The sequence below is a fragment of the Parasteatoda tepidariorum genome, chromosome 7 (assembly GCF_043381705.1).
Source record: "Parasteatoda tepidariorum isolate YZ-2023 chromosome 7, CAS_Ptep_4.0, whole genome shotgun sequence".
Classification (NCBI taxonomy): Eukaryota; Metazoa; Arthropoda; class Arachnida; order Araneae; family Theridiidae; genus Parasteatoda; species Parasteatoda tepidariorum.
The window spans coordinates 72,543,346-72,560,764 of NC_092210.1; the positions used below are offsets into that span (position 1 = coordinate 72,543,346).

The window sequence follows — 17,419 nt, forward strand, 5'->3', positions numbered from 1 at the left end:
ATGGTAACAGAACATTCACTCGAAAATTGTTAGAATAAAATAAAGTGAAGAATTAAATACCTTTTAACTAGACACCCGGAACGTGTAAGTATTTTCACAAATCAAGCTATATTGAGGAAACAGTTTTTTTTTATTTGTAAAAACACATTTATTTGACACAACAATCACACACCAACAAAGTTGTAAATTGAAATACACGTAAGGGGTTAGTCTAAACCTTAAATACAAATAAAAAAACTATTCTCAACTTTCCAAACTAATCATCAAATTTCAAAACTTGTCTTATTCTTTTTTTTTTTTATCTCATTAGATATTTTATTCAAATTCATGCTTGGAACAGCTAGATATTTTTTTGATATTTTTCAGACTATAGATTAGCGAAACTTACTGGCATAACAAATGATGGTTCTTCGGTGGAAAATCTGAATGTTGGTGTGGTTAAAAAAGTTGTAATGGCGGGTGAGTTGGAGATAATTTTTATACACAATGGGAGTTTTTATTCAAAAATTACTCTAAAATAACCAACAACAGTCTGTTAATCCAATTAACAGAAAAGTGTTCGGTAAAGAACATTTTTTTTCTCCTTTGTTGTTGTGGAACCATTTATAACTACAAAATATGGCAAACAACGTTAAAGAGTACAAAAATATTTATAAAATACAGACAGCTGTTTCGGATGCTCAAAGGGTAACCTTCATCAGTGCAACAGGACTCACTGATGAAGGTTGCCCTTTGGGCATCCGAAACAGCTGTCTGTATTTTATAAATATTTTTGTGCTCTTTAACGTTGTTTGTCTTAGTTTGTATTTTAGCACAAAGGTCGCCCACTTGTGTATCTATTTATAACTGGTATTCTAAAAAACCCTGAATATAATATCATATGGGTTTTTATCCATTTACAATTAAAAATCGAAGAAAAGAAATTTAACGTCACATTGGAGCTAAGCATTTCTTTTACCGGATTGCACTGAAGTTAGGTTGTGGCTGAGTTGAGCATTATCAAATAAACACTGTAATGTAGTTTAATTTGTTTATCTGGTTGTTTCACCTGTCGTAAGAGATGGGAAATACTTGACTTTTTTCTGTTAAGCAGCTTTATGATGCTGCCATCTGTACCAAAATGAGAATATCGTATTCTTATAATGAAGGGTCACAATTTGGGGAGTGCAGAACACTGACTACTCTTCATGTGTTGAAGGAATGGAGGAAATATTGAAGTGTCTACGCTGGGACACGATCTCCTGTTCTGTCTGTCATTCGATTGACAGATTAGCCCTTTCGGCAATAATGTGTACCCAGCTGCAAGGTAATATGTGCCTTCATTATCTAGACCTAGTTGGTGCGATAAATTTCTGGTTGTTTAACCATATTAGGTGAAAGCAAATAACAAACGGTTTTTCTCACAGTTAACGGTTTGCTATCTTCTTATTTATGGTTATTTAACTATTTTGTTTAAATATGGTGAAATAATAATTAAATAAATTGTTATTTAACCATCTTTTCAGAAAAAATTCTAACAGTGTAGATATTTTTTACATTAGGGACGTTATTTTGCAACTTTAAGATATGTTCGTTTAAAATTAAAATTAATTAGGATAAAATACGGTTATTTCTTAAATTAATACCTTCTAACTCTAATCGATTAAAAAGTTTCATTTAAGGGAAGTTTACTATCATAAGGCTAGTTTATCCGTTCGGCCAACTCTAATTTTGTTTCTTCTTTTCAGCGTTTGTTGCTTACAGACACTCTCCCTTTACTGATTAGAATACCTTATAAAGTTAGAAAATCGCTATATTGACCGTGAGTTGGTGCCCTTTCAAAAGAGGTTCTTGTGCAAATTTTGTACTATATCTTCTATTTAAAGAAAAAGATATAATCAACCATGTAAAAGCAAAGAGAATTCAATGGCTAGGACACCTGGCCGAGAATGGAGGAAAACAGAGGCACTAAGAAGATATTCAAGGGGCAGTGCCAGGGCCAAAGGAAAAGAGGAATACAGGTCAAAAGATGGTTTGACGACTTTGAAAAAGACCTTTCTAAAAGTCCGAAACTGGAAACAAAGAGCTAGAGACAGGCGACTTTGGAGGAAAATTGTTAGTGAGGCCATGGTCCAACATGGACTGTAATGCCAGGGAGTTAGTCAGTTAGTTAGTTCTAAATCTTCAAAGGAAAATAAATTGTGAATATTAAAACGTTAATGTTTTAAATGTTACTGATAATATTTAAGGCTGAACTTATTCAGTTTTATTTAGCCCTATTAAAACTGATTGCTAACTTTGTTACAAAATTTAAGAGCGTATTACATACTGATTTCTAGTAGCTCGCCCCAATTACTATGAATGAGCAGGTCACCCAAATATAAAAACATTATTCATACTAAATTTACGAGTTGCACAGTAAGAAATGGTGCTGAATCTGATTTACAAAACGAGAATGTCAGGAGTTATTATCTAATTTATATTATTATTTAATTTAAATTATTATCTAAATTAGATAATCAAGTTTATTCCTTCTAGATCAATGTATCAATACGCGTAACCTCATCAAACAAACTACACAATCTGCGCTAATCAAAAATCTCAAAGCAATGAAAATCATCGAAACAATTATATAATCATGCTCTCGCCCAAAGTCAATCAGGCTCATGTTTTTTTGTTTATTTTATTTTTTTTAAACATTTTACTGACTTGTAAGAACTTAAAACTTTGTCAGGAAATTAAATAATGACCTGATTAATGAAGGCTACCAGTTTATTTTCATTCAATCATTGAACCGACAGTACTCATTCTTATTTTCCCATTATTTAATTAACAATTTATAATTATAAAATTCATACCTAGGTATGTGTAGTATGGAAGTTAAAAATTTCATTAACATAAACAAAATTAGAAAGGTGCTACATTTGACGTAAAATTCAATTGCCGAAAATGAATGACCCAACAATAGTAACTTTCTCCAACAACAAAAATTTGATTCAGTGTAATAAATATACATTAAAATTACACGATGGCACTGTTGCTAAGGCAACGAGCTATGGCTATGAAGGATCGAGTTTGCACTCTCGACGGAAGCCTGAAATCTCACCCTATCGTGTTAATCGATTGTTGGCAGCTAATCTGAAAAATTAAGATAGCCGGTGGTCAATGCTGATCTCCTTCTCTCATCATGCTTGTCGCATACAATATGAGACAACCAGATTCTTTAAAAGTTTGTTAGAAAGAAATATTCAACTATTTTACTTTACAAAATGATTTTTAAGAGTAAAAATCATTAGAACTGCATATTCTAACAACCACTACTTTTTATTTACAAGAATTTAAAAACTTTTTCCATCGAGAGTTGTTGTTTTTTTACACATATCATAGAATTATATTTAGAATCATAACAGTTGATGCAAAAGGCTGTTAGTCTCCAAATTATGGAACAGGCTGATAGCAGGCTGTTGAGGAAATACTTTACCTTTTGAATTAATATTGTTTTTAATATGTTTTTATTTAGTTTATAGGATAATTTATGACAGTTCAGCTCTATGGGAGAGTAATTAGGACATAATACTCGAAAACATATGAAAAAGTTAATTTGACACAAATAAGATAAAATAAATAATCAATAATATACTTTCCCAAAAATAAAAGAAAAAAATATTAATTCAATGAAATGCACAATTAAATTAATAAAACATGAAGTAAATATATTTTAAAAATAAAAAAAAGCATCAAAAGGTATAGTTACTCTGTAGGACGTGTCATGGCAGCCACTGTTCTTGTACTGCTCCATAGTTCTCTGATGACACATATATAACAGAGCATCATGAAGAAAGCTGGAACAATAAACATAGCCACTAACTGATAGATAGCAACCATAAATGCCATGCTGTCAGTAGAATCGAAACAGTAATACGCAGTGATACTGGTTTGATTGTTAAAGTATGTTATTGGATAGATTCTCTGAAAAATTGAAATAAAATCACATGTTGCCATTTAAATATTTATAGACAGAAAATAATAGGTAGACTATATTTGAGGGTGCCCCTTGATTCTCGCCAAGCTGGGCGATGTTTAAATCCTATCGTGATTCTGATAAGTTTAGATTTTAGCGTTATTTTTAAATGTTCAACAATATATATAATGTTAGAGGTCCATTAGTTCCACGTTGGATACCGGCTTGTAAGGTTACTTTTGCTTCTAGTTAAGTAAGATCGAAGGTATGTGGGCAGTCATAAAAAGGGACTGTAGAAAAAAATGCCACAGACAGTCCGGTACCACAGACGCATATTTTCGATTCGTATTTCGCCGAATTTATGTGGCGATGGAAGTACACAGATTCTATTCATGACAAATTTAGACAGTATCTAACTGCAATTAGAGAATTCTGTGCACCTAAATCAGGGGATATTCAAGCTTAATGAAGCTAAGCTTACTCCATTAATTTTTGTTTCAATTCAAAATGCATTTTATTGGGCTTATTAATTATGCTTATATTGGGTTCATTGCAATTTTATAAAGTTTTGGTCGATATTTTGTTGAAATTTTGCAATGTTTTAATGAAATATCATTATGTTTTGGCCTCCATTCCTGTTAACACGGTGTTCCGCGCAAACAGGAATTGAGCCAAACCTAAGTCACCAATTTCGCTAAGGGGCACCCTCAAGTATATTTTTAGCAAAACAGTATATTTTACAATAAGAAGAGTGCGCGATTTTTCTGACAGGATGAGTCAGTAAAGCAAGCTTATTGGATAATCAACAAACTTTCTTTAACGTCAGCATCAGACATTTGCTTCAACTTTTAAAATGTAAACTATAATTTAACTGTGAATTTTACGAACAATCTAGTTCATAGTTTCTACGTGACATGGTAGTATTTCGTTTAATAATATTTATTTCATCAATGTTTCAAATAATTTAAAATTACTGCAAAGGACATCTAAATCAAGAAAATTTTAACAATAATAATATTCTGAACAATATAATTTATGATTTAAAATTTTTTGGCAACATTTCTTAATGGATAAAACTCTAGTACATGCCTGGTTTAGCCCAGAATGCGCGTACACCAAACAGATTCATAATTTGACAATGCTTAATATGAGTTTTCATTTCAATGAACAGTTACTATTGGCACAACGTTAGAAAATATTAAGAAATTTTGTTTTGTTATTAAAACATTTATTTTTTTCGTTTAAAAAAAGGAGTAGAAATGAATCTCTTTTATGAAGGAAACTGACTAAACTATTACGGTTTTTAAAATACGGCAACAGTTTTCGAACTACAACTAACGATTCGGTATGCAATCTGCTGGCACCACGTTACAGAACTTGCCAAGTGATGACTTGTTATGATGTATTTCTATTAGTAAAAGTTAGACAGAGTGAAATAATAAACATTTTTCAAGATTTTTTTATTTTATTTTATAACCGTCGTTGAACAGCCGACCCAATTTCATGGGTTTACGACTACTTACGTTCAACTCCGTAGCCTTGTAATTTTGAACCAATCCAGAAGACAAGGAAACTCCTGGATCAGTACCCCCAGAGGTATTGATTTGTTGTGGGAACATGGAGGACTTTGAGACTCGACAGATTTAACGTGCATCAGTCACCATTTACTACACGGGGAGTCTTCGGTCGGGGACGGACGGGGAAAGTTGACGGACGGGGAAAGATGTTCACTATATGCTTGATAAATTTTACTTAATTTTCATGAATAAATGGATGATGGATATTAATTCCATTCTACAGTATCTAACAAACATATAAAATACAAAGTTATCTCTTCATCAAAATAGTAGAGATATTGCGGGAGTTGTTCCAGATTTCCGAAATAGTTAATATTTTAAAACTAGCAATTTTAACTAGTCTATATGTCTAACTAGCAATTATAAATATGTCTGCTGAAAAGTTCAACCAATATTTAGCAGCATCTAAATCCTGCTTTTGTGTGTTCATCATTCTTTAAAAATATATTCTAGAAACGCACATAGGTAAGGAAACAAAAACTACCATACCAAAATCCTTAGCCGTATAATTCTATTGTCTTAAATTTTTAAGAAGAAAATGAATTTAACTCAAGTGCTATCAAGTTTTATTTATTCTAAACATTTGTGCGAAGCTTATACACCGAAGAGCCATTACATTATGACCACCCTCCATCTATAACAATGGGCTCGCCCAGGTTTTCATGGTTTCTCGCCCAGGAACAATGTTTGCATGGGGCACATTAGGACCCATAATCCTCCTTAGAACAATCCCTGACGTTTGTAAGCTACTTGAACATAGTTGCAGACCAGGTTCACCCATTCATGGCAACAGGTTTTCTTGCGGGGGATGGTGTTTACCAACAGGATAGTGCACCATGTCATAAGTTTCGAATCGTCATGGATGTGTCGAGGAACATTCCAGTGACTTTCAAGTCATGTCTTGGCCCCAAATTCACCTGACCTTAATCCAAGAGAGCATTTGTGGTCCCACTTGGAAAACCAAATTCGTGCGGCCACGCTACCCCCTAGCAATGTGAGGGAATTGCAGGACCAGTTGATGAGCTCTTGGTGCCAGATACCTCAGACTACCTATCAGCACCTTGAGGAATCAGTGCCCCTCGGGTGCTAGCAGTTTTGAGGGTTAAAGGGGGTCCTACATGTTATTAGCAGGGTGGTCATAATGTAATGGCCCTTCGGTGTATATCTCACTTTTCAGTTAAAGTATATTGCAGTAAAAATTATTTTCAAGAGTTTAAAAACAAAACACACTCCGAAACCAAAACCAAAGAATTATTGCCACACGATTTAAAATCTGTGGTTTTGCCCGGTTTGAAAACCTTAAGTCTGTACCTTGCACCTAGAAAACTTAAATGTTGAATGAATTAAGAGGATCAACGCGAGGTGAAATTTAAATATTGTTATCTAGACAAGTGAGGTATATTTTTTGATGTAAAAGTTTCCAGTGAATCAAATATAACCAAATTAAAATCATTCGGAATAATAGTTTTAAAATTATAGGGGCTTTTATGCATAAAAATAATATAATATTTAATTTATTCGCCTATATTTGTTGGATAATAGTTGGATAGATAATTGACCAACCTACTAGATAACTGAGGTAATGTTTTCTGCGTGTATTTTTGTTCTCATTCAAATGAAATAAAACCAAGATGATAGTATTAACAGTTTAGAAGTTATATAAAAATTATAGTCTTTGATGAGTAGGGGAGAGGGGGGCACATGTGAACAAATTTTTTTATTTCTTCATTTTTCAAAAAATATCATAAATTTCTCACAGTAAAGAAGTCCATGTGTTTGAATAGTTTTTTCCTTCTCTAATAGAATTTTTTTAGATTTTTTAATAAAATATTTCTTCACTTTATGATATTTTAGAAAAATTACTTCAATTGTTCACATGTGCCCCTGTAGGGGGGGGGGGGCACATGTGAACATGCCTGGGGCACATATGAACAAGATTAAAAACACAAAACAATCATCATATTTAAAAGAAAAAATATTTATTATAACAGATATAGAAACACATTATACTAAAAGGGTTGTAGCTTACTACGTGAATTTATTGGGTTTATTTGTTTATGTGAATTTATTGGGTTAATTTCGTCAATTGGGTTTTTCGCAACTTCATGTTCCTCAGGAGTTGTAATAGGTCTATTTCTTTCTTCTCTGATACTCTTTCAAGCTTTTTTTTTTCATTTTTTCTATCTTTTCATTTTTAGCTTCAGCAATTCTATCTTTATCAGGTGTATCAGTCAATATGCGTGATTTTTCCTTTTCGCGTTTTCGTTTTTTTAAGTTACTTACTTGGGCTCTTGGAAATGGTGGGATTGATTCTGGTATAAGACAAGTATTGATGGCACCACTGTTAAGATCATTGTCAACATTTTCTGCCTGACCATTAATAAATTTTTAATTTACTAATGATCATTAGTAATCATAAATTTTTAAAAGAAAAAATTGAAAATTAATTAATTATTTATGGAAAATTAAATACTAATAATTTTAAATGTCTACATATTTTTTAATATCATGAGGATAATAATTTCAATACTATGTAGGGGCACATGTAAACTGTTCGCATCTGCCCCAGATGTTTTGTTCACAAGTGCCCCATCATCTTTCTTAAACCTAGCTTGAAAAATAAAGAATTTTTAATCAAATAAAAATAAATAATACTTGTCATAAACTTACCTGAATGTTCATATAATGGTCTGCAATAGTTAATTTTATCTTATTAGTTGATTTATACTATGTTTTCACTTGAAGAAGCGAGTGATAAAAGTATATACAACACCTGCTGATTCAAAGAAATTGTCAGAATAGAACAACAAAATGGTTCATTGTTCTGAAAGTTTGGCAGAGAGGTAGGACTGGAACTGTTATCCATTGACAATTTTTCAAGATTTTTTTATTTAAAATCATATTGGTAAAACATACCATGTTCACATGTGCTGCCCCCTGTTCACAAGTTCCCCCTGTTCACAAGTGCCCCCTCTCCCCTACCTATTTTCACGTCTGTTGTTGCTATATCTAGGCTAGTTAGGTATTGTTTCTTTAGTAATATTTTCCGGTTCATATAACTAAAAGTAAGCTTACGTTGAATAACAAACCACTTTCAATATTGTAGAATGTTTCGGCGTGGAAAGGTATTAATCAAATATTATTTTAATACGCAAAGCTTCTTAGGTTTTGACTTTGTTTCAGTTTAATGAAAAGTAAAAAAAATGTTTATACCACAATATCTCTGTCATGATACCAAAAGCAAGCAAGTAAATGCATAATCATAAAAAGTTGCTTTTTTTTATACAAAAATTTTTTTTTTTGTTCCTTATAACTTTTGAACTATTATTCTAATTTACTTGATGTAGGTCTTTTTGAGTTAATACAAGATAAGAAAACAAAATTAATGCAAGAAATAATACAAGAATAATACAAGATTAATACAAGAAAACTGTATTGTATTTGACCACCTACTACAGTAAGTAATTTTTGTTTATCATTGCTTTTAATGTTGAAGGAAACATTATTCGAATCAAAATACCATATTGATCAATATTTTCTTATCACTTTATTGATGCTGAAGGAAATATAACTTAACTGAAAGGGTATATTGAATAGGTTTTGTAAATCACCACTTTGGAAGGGAAAGAAAATTATTATTTCTATTTCCAAAGCAAGTAGAAACTTCTAGAGGGAGGGTGAGTTTTGTTAAAAGTTGAAATACCTTTTTCTATTGAAGTTAAAATTGTCTTTTTATGCGTACTAGATGAAGTTAATTCGAATATTTTCAAAATATTCTTCTCGTGATGTTGAAATAATTTTTCCAACAGACGTGCAACAGACAACGGTTGAATTTCTATTCATTGTTCAAATATACTTAAAGCAAGATAAACATTTTGTTTCAAGCGTACGAGATGACTTCTATTTACAGTTTATACAGGATAATTATTCTTCGGTGTAATTAGTTTGAGAGATAATTATGTAGTGTTTTTTTCAAGAATGTTCAAACGAATATTTTCTTTAATTAAAATTCGTGATACTGGAAAAGATAAAAATGTTTCTTTCGAAGTATTTTAAGATTATTAAAATCACTAATTTGGAAACTGTACAATATGAAAATATCTTTATTCATGGAATATTAAAATATCTATTCAAACTTTAAAATAAAGCAATCTGTTCCTTATTTTAAGCAAGACAAAGTATAATCATGAATCAGTAAAATCTTGCAAGTATAAGTTTTCAGTCATTTAATTTTATACACAAAACTTAAGTTATCGAAAGTTTGCAAAATATTTAAAATGTAATACTCAAAAGGAATAAAATATATTTGTACTGTGGTACAATAAACCAAAACATGACGTATAAATGTTCAATTTGCTTTTTTGAACTTTCATACGTAATGTTCTGCTTCATTACAATATAATGCAGTTATTATGCACTCTCAGGTAACATAAAAGGATTTAAATGTAACACAAAAACTCTTATTTATTTGAATTTCTTAAAAAACATTGTTTTATAAGACTGAACAAGGATTTCAGTTCATTTTATTAACTTCCTGTACTTATGAAATTAACAATGATAACGTTATACCTTTACCCCATACTTCAACAATACCTATACCTTTATTCCTATACCTCATATTTCAACAACACCTATACTTTTATTCCTATACCTCATACTTCAACAATATCTATACCTTTATTCCTATACCTTACACTTCAACAATACCCATACCTTTATTCCTATACCTCATCCTTCAACAATACCTATACCTTATACTTCAACACCAACATTTTCATGTGTATAATAAATTTAATAAAATACTGTAATAAGAAAATATTGAATTATGCCAAAGATATTGACAACTTGAAAAAAATCGAAATCAGTTGATAAAAGTAGAAAAGTGTTGAGAAAACTACAGGAAGAAGTTCATTACCCACCACTGGCAGTTGAGCCATTGAAGAAGTAAGATCATGAATACTATGCATTTTTAATTTAGTAGAATAGTTTTGAAATATGAATTAAAACGTGAAGAACGACCTAGTTAGGAGATCATGGTGCATAACGCGGAGGCAGGGTTATGGTTTATTAATATCTGTCATTCTCGGTACAAATATTGAAGAGTGCATTTATTTGAATTGAAAATTAGTAATTAAGAACCATCTTTTACATGGCAGATGTTTTAATTCGAAATAAAAAATTTTCGGAAAAGTATTTTGTAAAAGACATGAAGGGTGATCCAAAATTGACTGGGCCTGCCCATTCGGTGTGGTGGATCTTCGCCTACCAATGACTAAACCTGGGTTCAGTTCTTCGAGACAAATGCTGTCTGCCTGATTGAAATGCAATTTTTTCGATCACGACTTAGTGGTTCGAAATCTACTTTAATTTATCATTTAGACCCGGAAATGTCTACAGATGGTTAAGTGGTCATGGTGCTTAACGCGGAGGCCGGGTAATTGTTTCCTCTTATCTGCCCTCTTATATACACCGAAGAGCCATTACATTATGACCACCCTCCATCTATAACAATAGGCTCGCCCAGGTTTTCATAATTTTCTAGCCCATGAACAATGTTTTCATGGGATACATTAGAACCCATAATCCTCATAGAACAATCCCTGACGTCTGTAAGCTACTTGAACATAGTTGCAGACCAGGTTTTCCTGCGTGGGATGGTGCTTACCAACAGGATAATGCACCATGTCATAAGGGTAGTGACTTTCAAGTCATGCCTTGGCCCCCAAATTCACCTGACCTTAATCCAATAGACCATTTGTTGTCCTACTTGGAAAACCAAATTCGTGCTGCCACGCTACCCCCTCGCAATGTGAGGGAATTGCAGGACCAGTTGGTGAGCGCTTGGTACCAGATACCTCAGACTACCTATCAGCACCTTGTGGGATCAATGCCACGGCGGGTGCTGGCAGTTTTGAGGGATAAAGGTGGTCCTACATGTTATTAGCAGGGTAGTCATAATGTAATGGCTCTTCGGTGTAAATTGCGATACTGTAATATGCGCCTTCGCCAGTCCTTGATCTTCCTTAAAAAATTATACTCAGATCGTCCCTAATAGTTAGTTAGTGTTGCTCTAGGTGATTCTGACAATGAAACGAAACCGAAAAATCACAATCGACAAAAAGTGCTTTGAGAATACTCAATTAAAAAAATATTTGTACTAAACTAGTATTAAAACCATGCATACTTTTTCACATAATAACTTACATTAGATAAAAATTTGAACATATAATTTGTTTTGCAATTGTTTTAAAAAAATACGAAGATTTGGACGAATTTTTTTTTTGAAAAAACATTTTTTTTCTAAATTCAGTAAGTGTTCGTAAAATATGAATAGAAAAAAATATTCAAAATTGTCTGATAACTATTTTCATTTCAAAATTTACCATCTTGCTGCGACGTTCTTTTTTAATTAAAGAGTCTTGAAAGTAAGATTTAATTAGGCAAAGGTAATATATGCTACTTCGAAAAAATTGACTAAAATCACTGCAGCTAATATCCATTCGTACATAAACAAACAGTGCCTCGATAAAATAAATAAAAAAAATCTGGGAAGTTGCCGAAACAAGCTGTACTATTCTGTGAAGTAATCAATTTTAAGTAATTTTGCATTAAAATGCCTTTTTTGAAAAAAAAAATGTTTTATTTGAAAAAGTCAATATACATTGTTCCGAAAAAATTGAAATGTCTTTCAATATTCCTCTTCATCACTTGCCCTTGGTAGAAATAAAAATAAATGCTTTCAAATGTTCGATTATTTGACAGTCTTTCTTTTTCTAATGCAAATAAGTCTTTTTTGGACGGAATGTTTTCCATAAAAATGTTTTTTCGGTAAAGAATATTGCTTTTTTTTCAGATTTCAACTGTTTGAAAATTCCGGTAATTTCTCAGTTATTTAGCATTGAAATTAAAAAAAAATTTTCAGTTGGAAGAGAGAATTCCTTTCTTCAATAGAAGCATTATTGTTAAAGTTTGACAACTGTCATTTTCATTTTTATCGGAATTAATTTCACAATATTTTTCAGCTGAATATTTTTTATAAATTAAGTTATTAATATAAATTAAATTATTGATATATATTAATTTATTTATATAAGTTCTAGTATCTGTCTTGAATAATTAATTTATTGTTCCGTTAAACAACTTTTTTTGAAGCTGAATATGAGAAATTTAACAAAAATATTTCATGTATTAAATATTTTGTGATGTTGCGTTAATTTTTTTTATGCGTGTTCTTTTATTTTAAATTTTAGCTTACAGGAATGATTGTTTTCAGTTTTTAATTTTTATGCATAAAACTAATCAAAAGAATACACAAATTTGAAAATACAAGTTGAAGTTTTTAAAATTATTCCCCATTGTCATGTAGATTAAGCATACATTCATACAACAAACGCTAAGTTATAGAAAACATATCTTTGATGACTGCTTTAGAATTTATTAAAATAAGCATAAAGCTTTTCAAAAACGCAGTATATATTTTTGTTCTTTATTCTTTTATAAATTTGGCAAAAAGAGAGTCATTAAATTTCAGTTTTTTTAGACCATTATTTAAAATGTATATTAAAACAAAACTAAATCTTTATTTAAAAAAATCTTCTATCTAACCTAAATCTTTATTATTAAAATCTAAATCTTTATTATTGAAACTAAATCTATATTTAAATTCGTAAGCGACGCTGCTGCCGCTGTCTTAGGAGTTTCAACTGTAAGTTACATTTTATTTTTCTGCGCAAAAAACTGTAAAATTTAGAAGTTTGAAATGACAATAGTGTGTAGACAAATATACAGAGAGAACGATAAAAAACATTCGATTATTAGTTTGCGAATAATGTTAACTGTTAAATTTTTGGTAAAAAGTAGCCTGAGAGCCACTCTGTAGCCAGCAAATGTGCAACTGCAATGTTAAAGCTTAACATGTTGAAGTGTTTTTCTTATTATTTGAAATAACATTGAAATAACATTTGGAATTCAAATTTATTTAAAAGTTATTGCTCTATCTAATGTCTTTTTAGCAAATCTTTGCTCCTTTTTATTGTTTAATTAATGACTGTTTATACATTTTTGTAGAAAAGTTTATCTATCGCTTTCGAGATCTTTATTTTATAATCTCGTGCTTGAGTTCATGTCAAAAGTAACCAAAAAAGTCAGTGTTTAAATATCGCTAAATAAATCTTAAAATTTATATTGAATTTTTGGAAACATAAAACTTTAAGACAAATAAAAATTGTTTCTACGTTAATATTTATTTAGCAAAATATTCTAGATTTTTGGGGATAATATCGACTAGTAAAGAAAAAAACATTGATCATGAAAATGAATAAGAAAAAAATCATGGGGCTTGGTATGTGAAGCCCCTTCCCAGTTACGTAAGCATTTGTGGTGAATTGCTCGTATAATAGGTGGTCTACAGCTTTTCAAAATAAGAAAATATGAACTAAAATAGTAATTCTTATTTAATATTTTATATGAATTGCTCATATCTTTTGAGCAATAGAGCTTGACAAACACCCCAAACACCCCAATTCGCTTGCCCAAATTAATTAGCATAATACATAAAAATCCGATAAGTAAAATTAACATGAAGATGATAGAACTTTAAATTTCTCTCTTTCTCTTAATTGATAATGTGGCCAATTTTTCTATGCTTCTTATACGTTCATTATCATCGTTTAGTATTTTTTTCTTTTTGAGAAACCTTCTTCTTAATCTTCTTTCTCTGCTGACACATATATTACACTTTCCTGCATCAGGTATAGAGACTTAAAAAATCATTTGGATTTATTTAGAAATAAAGTGAAATAATAAAAGGGTTTGTGATTAATTTCCAAACACGAATATACTTCAAAATATTTTTAGAGGGGAAAAAAACTCGTTAGAAAACCTCTGTTGAATTATCAAATTGCTGGGTTATTGTAATTATTCTTCAAGACAGAAATCGCAAATTTAATTACTTCTTAGAAAAAGAGTGGAAAAGATATTATGTAAGACGTACGATGTGATTACTGAAATTATGGTACTTAGATAAAAGAACATTCTTCAAACTGCTGCCTCATAGATACAAGCACTTTAATTAGTTTTATCACGAATTAATAAACTTGGCAGACATTTTCTTCTTGACAATGATCAACCAAGAATCTTATTAGCCAGCTTTGAAGATTTTTGTTTCTTTGAAAGGTAAATAAATCTTTGAGGAGTAATAAAGATGGATATTTTTGGTAATTCAGGGAGAATTGAGTATGTGAACTTATTAATACTCTTAAATTGGAATACGAGTTATTATATTTATGCATGCAACTGAGGAAAAAAGACAGTAAAATTGATGTGTGGTAAGCACTGTAAGTGGTAAATTACTTATAATAAATAATTATATAAACATAAAAAACAATAAAATAAACATAATAAACCATAAAATAAACATAATAAACAATAAAATAAACATAATAAGCAATAAAATAAACATAGTAAACCATAAAATAAGCGTAATAGACTTATTAACATAGTAAGTATATAATTTTGCAATATAAAAATAGTTCTATTTTATACATAATGTTTTTAGTTTAATCCAAAATGAAGATTAGCACTTATCAAAAAAAATAATAATAATACTAGTTAAAATGCGTTGCAGTAGGTTTGAGAACATGTATTCTTTATCAAAAAAATTATCAGGAGCATAAAATTAGAAAAAAAAAAAAAACAAACACTAAAAAAAGTTGCAAAAATGTGTTAAAATATAATGTCCAAAAACATTTTTGTTTCAAACATACATTTATGCAAAATATTTTATTTCAAACATATGCTTAGAAACAAGTATTTTTTGAAGTGTATACCTGCTAATACTTTTTTTTAAAAAAACTGAACACATTAAAACAAAAAACGTTTACAAAATTGGAATTTTCATGCTTACAGTAAAGCAAACGGAAAAATTAATGTACGTAAATATTTTAGAAATATTTCCTTATAAAAATTATAATGAACTTGATTAAAAAATAAACCTACCTTAGTTCATGCATAAATTTACAAAAAAAACTTTAAAAATATTTTAGCTGCAAGCTTTATTGTTTTTTGATAGATAAGTCTTATTTTATGCCCTTGAATAAGTCACTGAAACAACATTATTAAACATCATTATTTAAACCAAAATAGTGCTGCTTTAAAAACGTTGACTATTAATTTTATTTTATTTGATTAGGTCATTTAGGTCATTACTCGCCGAATCTTTATGACGCCAAAGACGATAAAGGGTCTCAAATAGAAGACCGATTTGCAACGTTTTTGAGTGACATAGTTGGTAAATTCTTTCTTTAATGGGAGAGTGGAACTTGCGGATTTTTTGAAGGTTCAAGGGATTTTTAGTAAATGGTATTTCAAGCCATGCGATGCTATGGTATTCTGAATCCTTATGATGTGCCCTACTTTACAGATAAATATTTAATCGCTTTATTGAATTTCTTAGCATCTATATTTGGAATGAGGAATATATAAAGTTTCTACGTACTTTCGTGAGGCAAACTGGAAGAGCTAAAGTTATAGCTAAACCCCATACGATGCAGAGACCTCTGCGGCATGTGCTGACTGTACAAAACCTTCTTGCCATTATTGGATAGGCTATAACTAAAAACCTAGAGAAATTGGGGAAAAATATATAGTCAGATTTCAAATTATTATACATTTAAGTTATACAAATATGGGTTTCTCAAAATTACTCAGTATTTATATTTCGAGTTTCCTACATTTAAACAAAAGACTTTAAAAATATTTTTACAGTGGATACTGTTTGCAACAATATAAAAATAGAGGCGATTTTTTCTTTATGTAATACTTGTTTTCAATTTTTAATTCGAAATTTTGAACTATCTAGGGGTGAGTGGGGTAAAATCACGTAGTGGGGTTAGACCAGTCAACTCGATTGTGTCGCAATTAATTCTGTTTTCTAGCGGATAAACTCCTAATTTTCCCTTACTAGTTTAGAAGATGGACATACCGATTTGGCTTGTTATTGTTTAATAATTCACGGTGTCTGGAGATAAGTTTATTATGACAGCTCTCTAAATTTTTTTTCACATTGGATCGAGAAAGTGGAAATAGACGCATTGCATTCAATATTTCTTTAAAAAAAAAAAACTTCCAATGATACCTACCTGGATCTTAAACTTTGAAATCTTAAACATGAAGCCCTATATTTTATTGCAAATTCAGATTCTCCAGAAAAGACCAATATTATATGACCCGTAGGTTCAAGTACTTTGCCTGAAAGATGTACCCGAAAAAATTTAAATAGGGCGCACACTGTTTAAAATGACGGATCTCCAGACCCCCCAGATTAAAAATACAAACATAGACAAAATTTCATTTTTTTACCGATTTCTATTTTTAATTTTCAAAAAAAAAATCTGAATTTCTCTTTATTTATTAAAATAAAATCCGAATTCATTTTATATAATAAAACAGCAATTTAATTTGTAGGATCTAATGATGAGCAAAATAAAAGGTAAATACTGAAAAAAAAAATCACACAATAAATTATTTATCCAAATAATGTACACCCTTGTGCAAATTAATTGAAACAAACTTTTTTTTCGTGTTTTTTAAAGAAGATGTTTTGGGGTTGTTTCGGTTACAATGGGGTTGGACCTTTGCAGCCTATTGACGGTATGATGCGTTCTGAGCAGTACATTACTATTCTGGGTAAAAAAGTTGTTCCAGAGTTGAAGAAACGATACCCTGATGGAACAGGGATTTTTCAACAGGATTTAGCTCCTTGCCATACGTCCAAAATTGTCAAGAAATTCATGTCTGAGAATCAAATTGAGACATTGGAATGGCCAGGGAACTCTCCGGATATCAACGCAATTGAGAATCTCTGGGCCATATGCAAGAATCGCCTATTAAATATGGACTGTAC

The 17,419-nt window shown here is 30.6% G+C and overlaps 1 protein-coding gene across 1 annotated transcript in view; it reads right to left on the reverse strand.

The window, feature by feature from the left end:
• The window catches only part of LOC107442043 (galanin receptor type 1), a 112,688-nt gene that overhangs the window by 18,657 nt on the left and 76,612 nt on the right, over window positions 1-17,419 (reverse strand). Inside the window, exons 4-5 of the mRNA XM_071183622.1 lie at window positions 16,013-16,136; window positions 3,734-3,948 (exon numbers count right to left, since the gene is read on the reverse strand). Coding sequence (XP_071039723.1) covers window positions 3,734-3,948; window positions 16,013-16,136 — 339 coding nt within the window. The remainder of the gene's footprint in view (window positions 1-3,733; window positions 3,949-16,012; window positions 16,137-17,419) is intronic.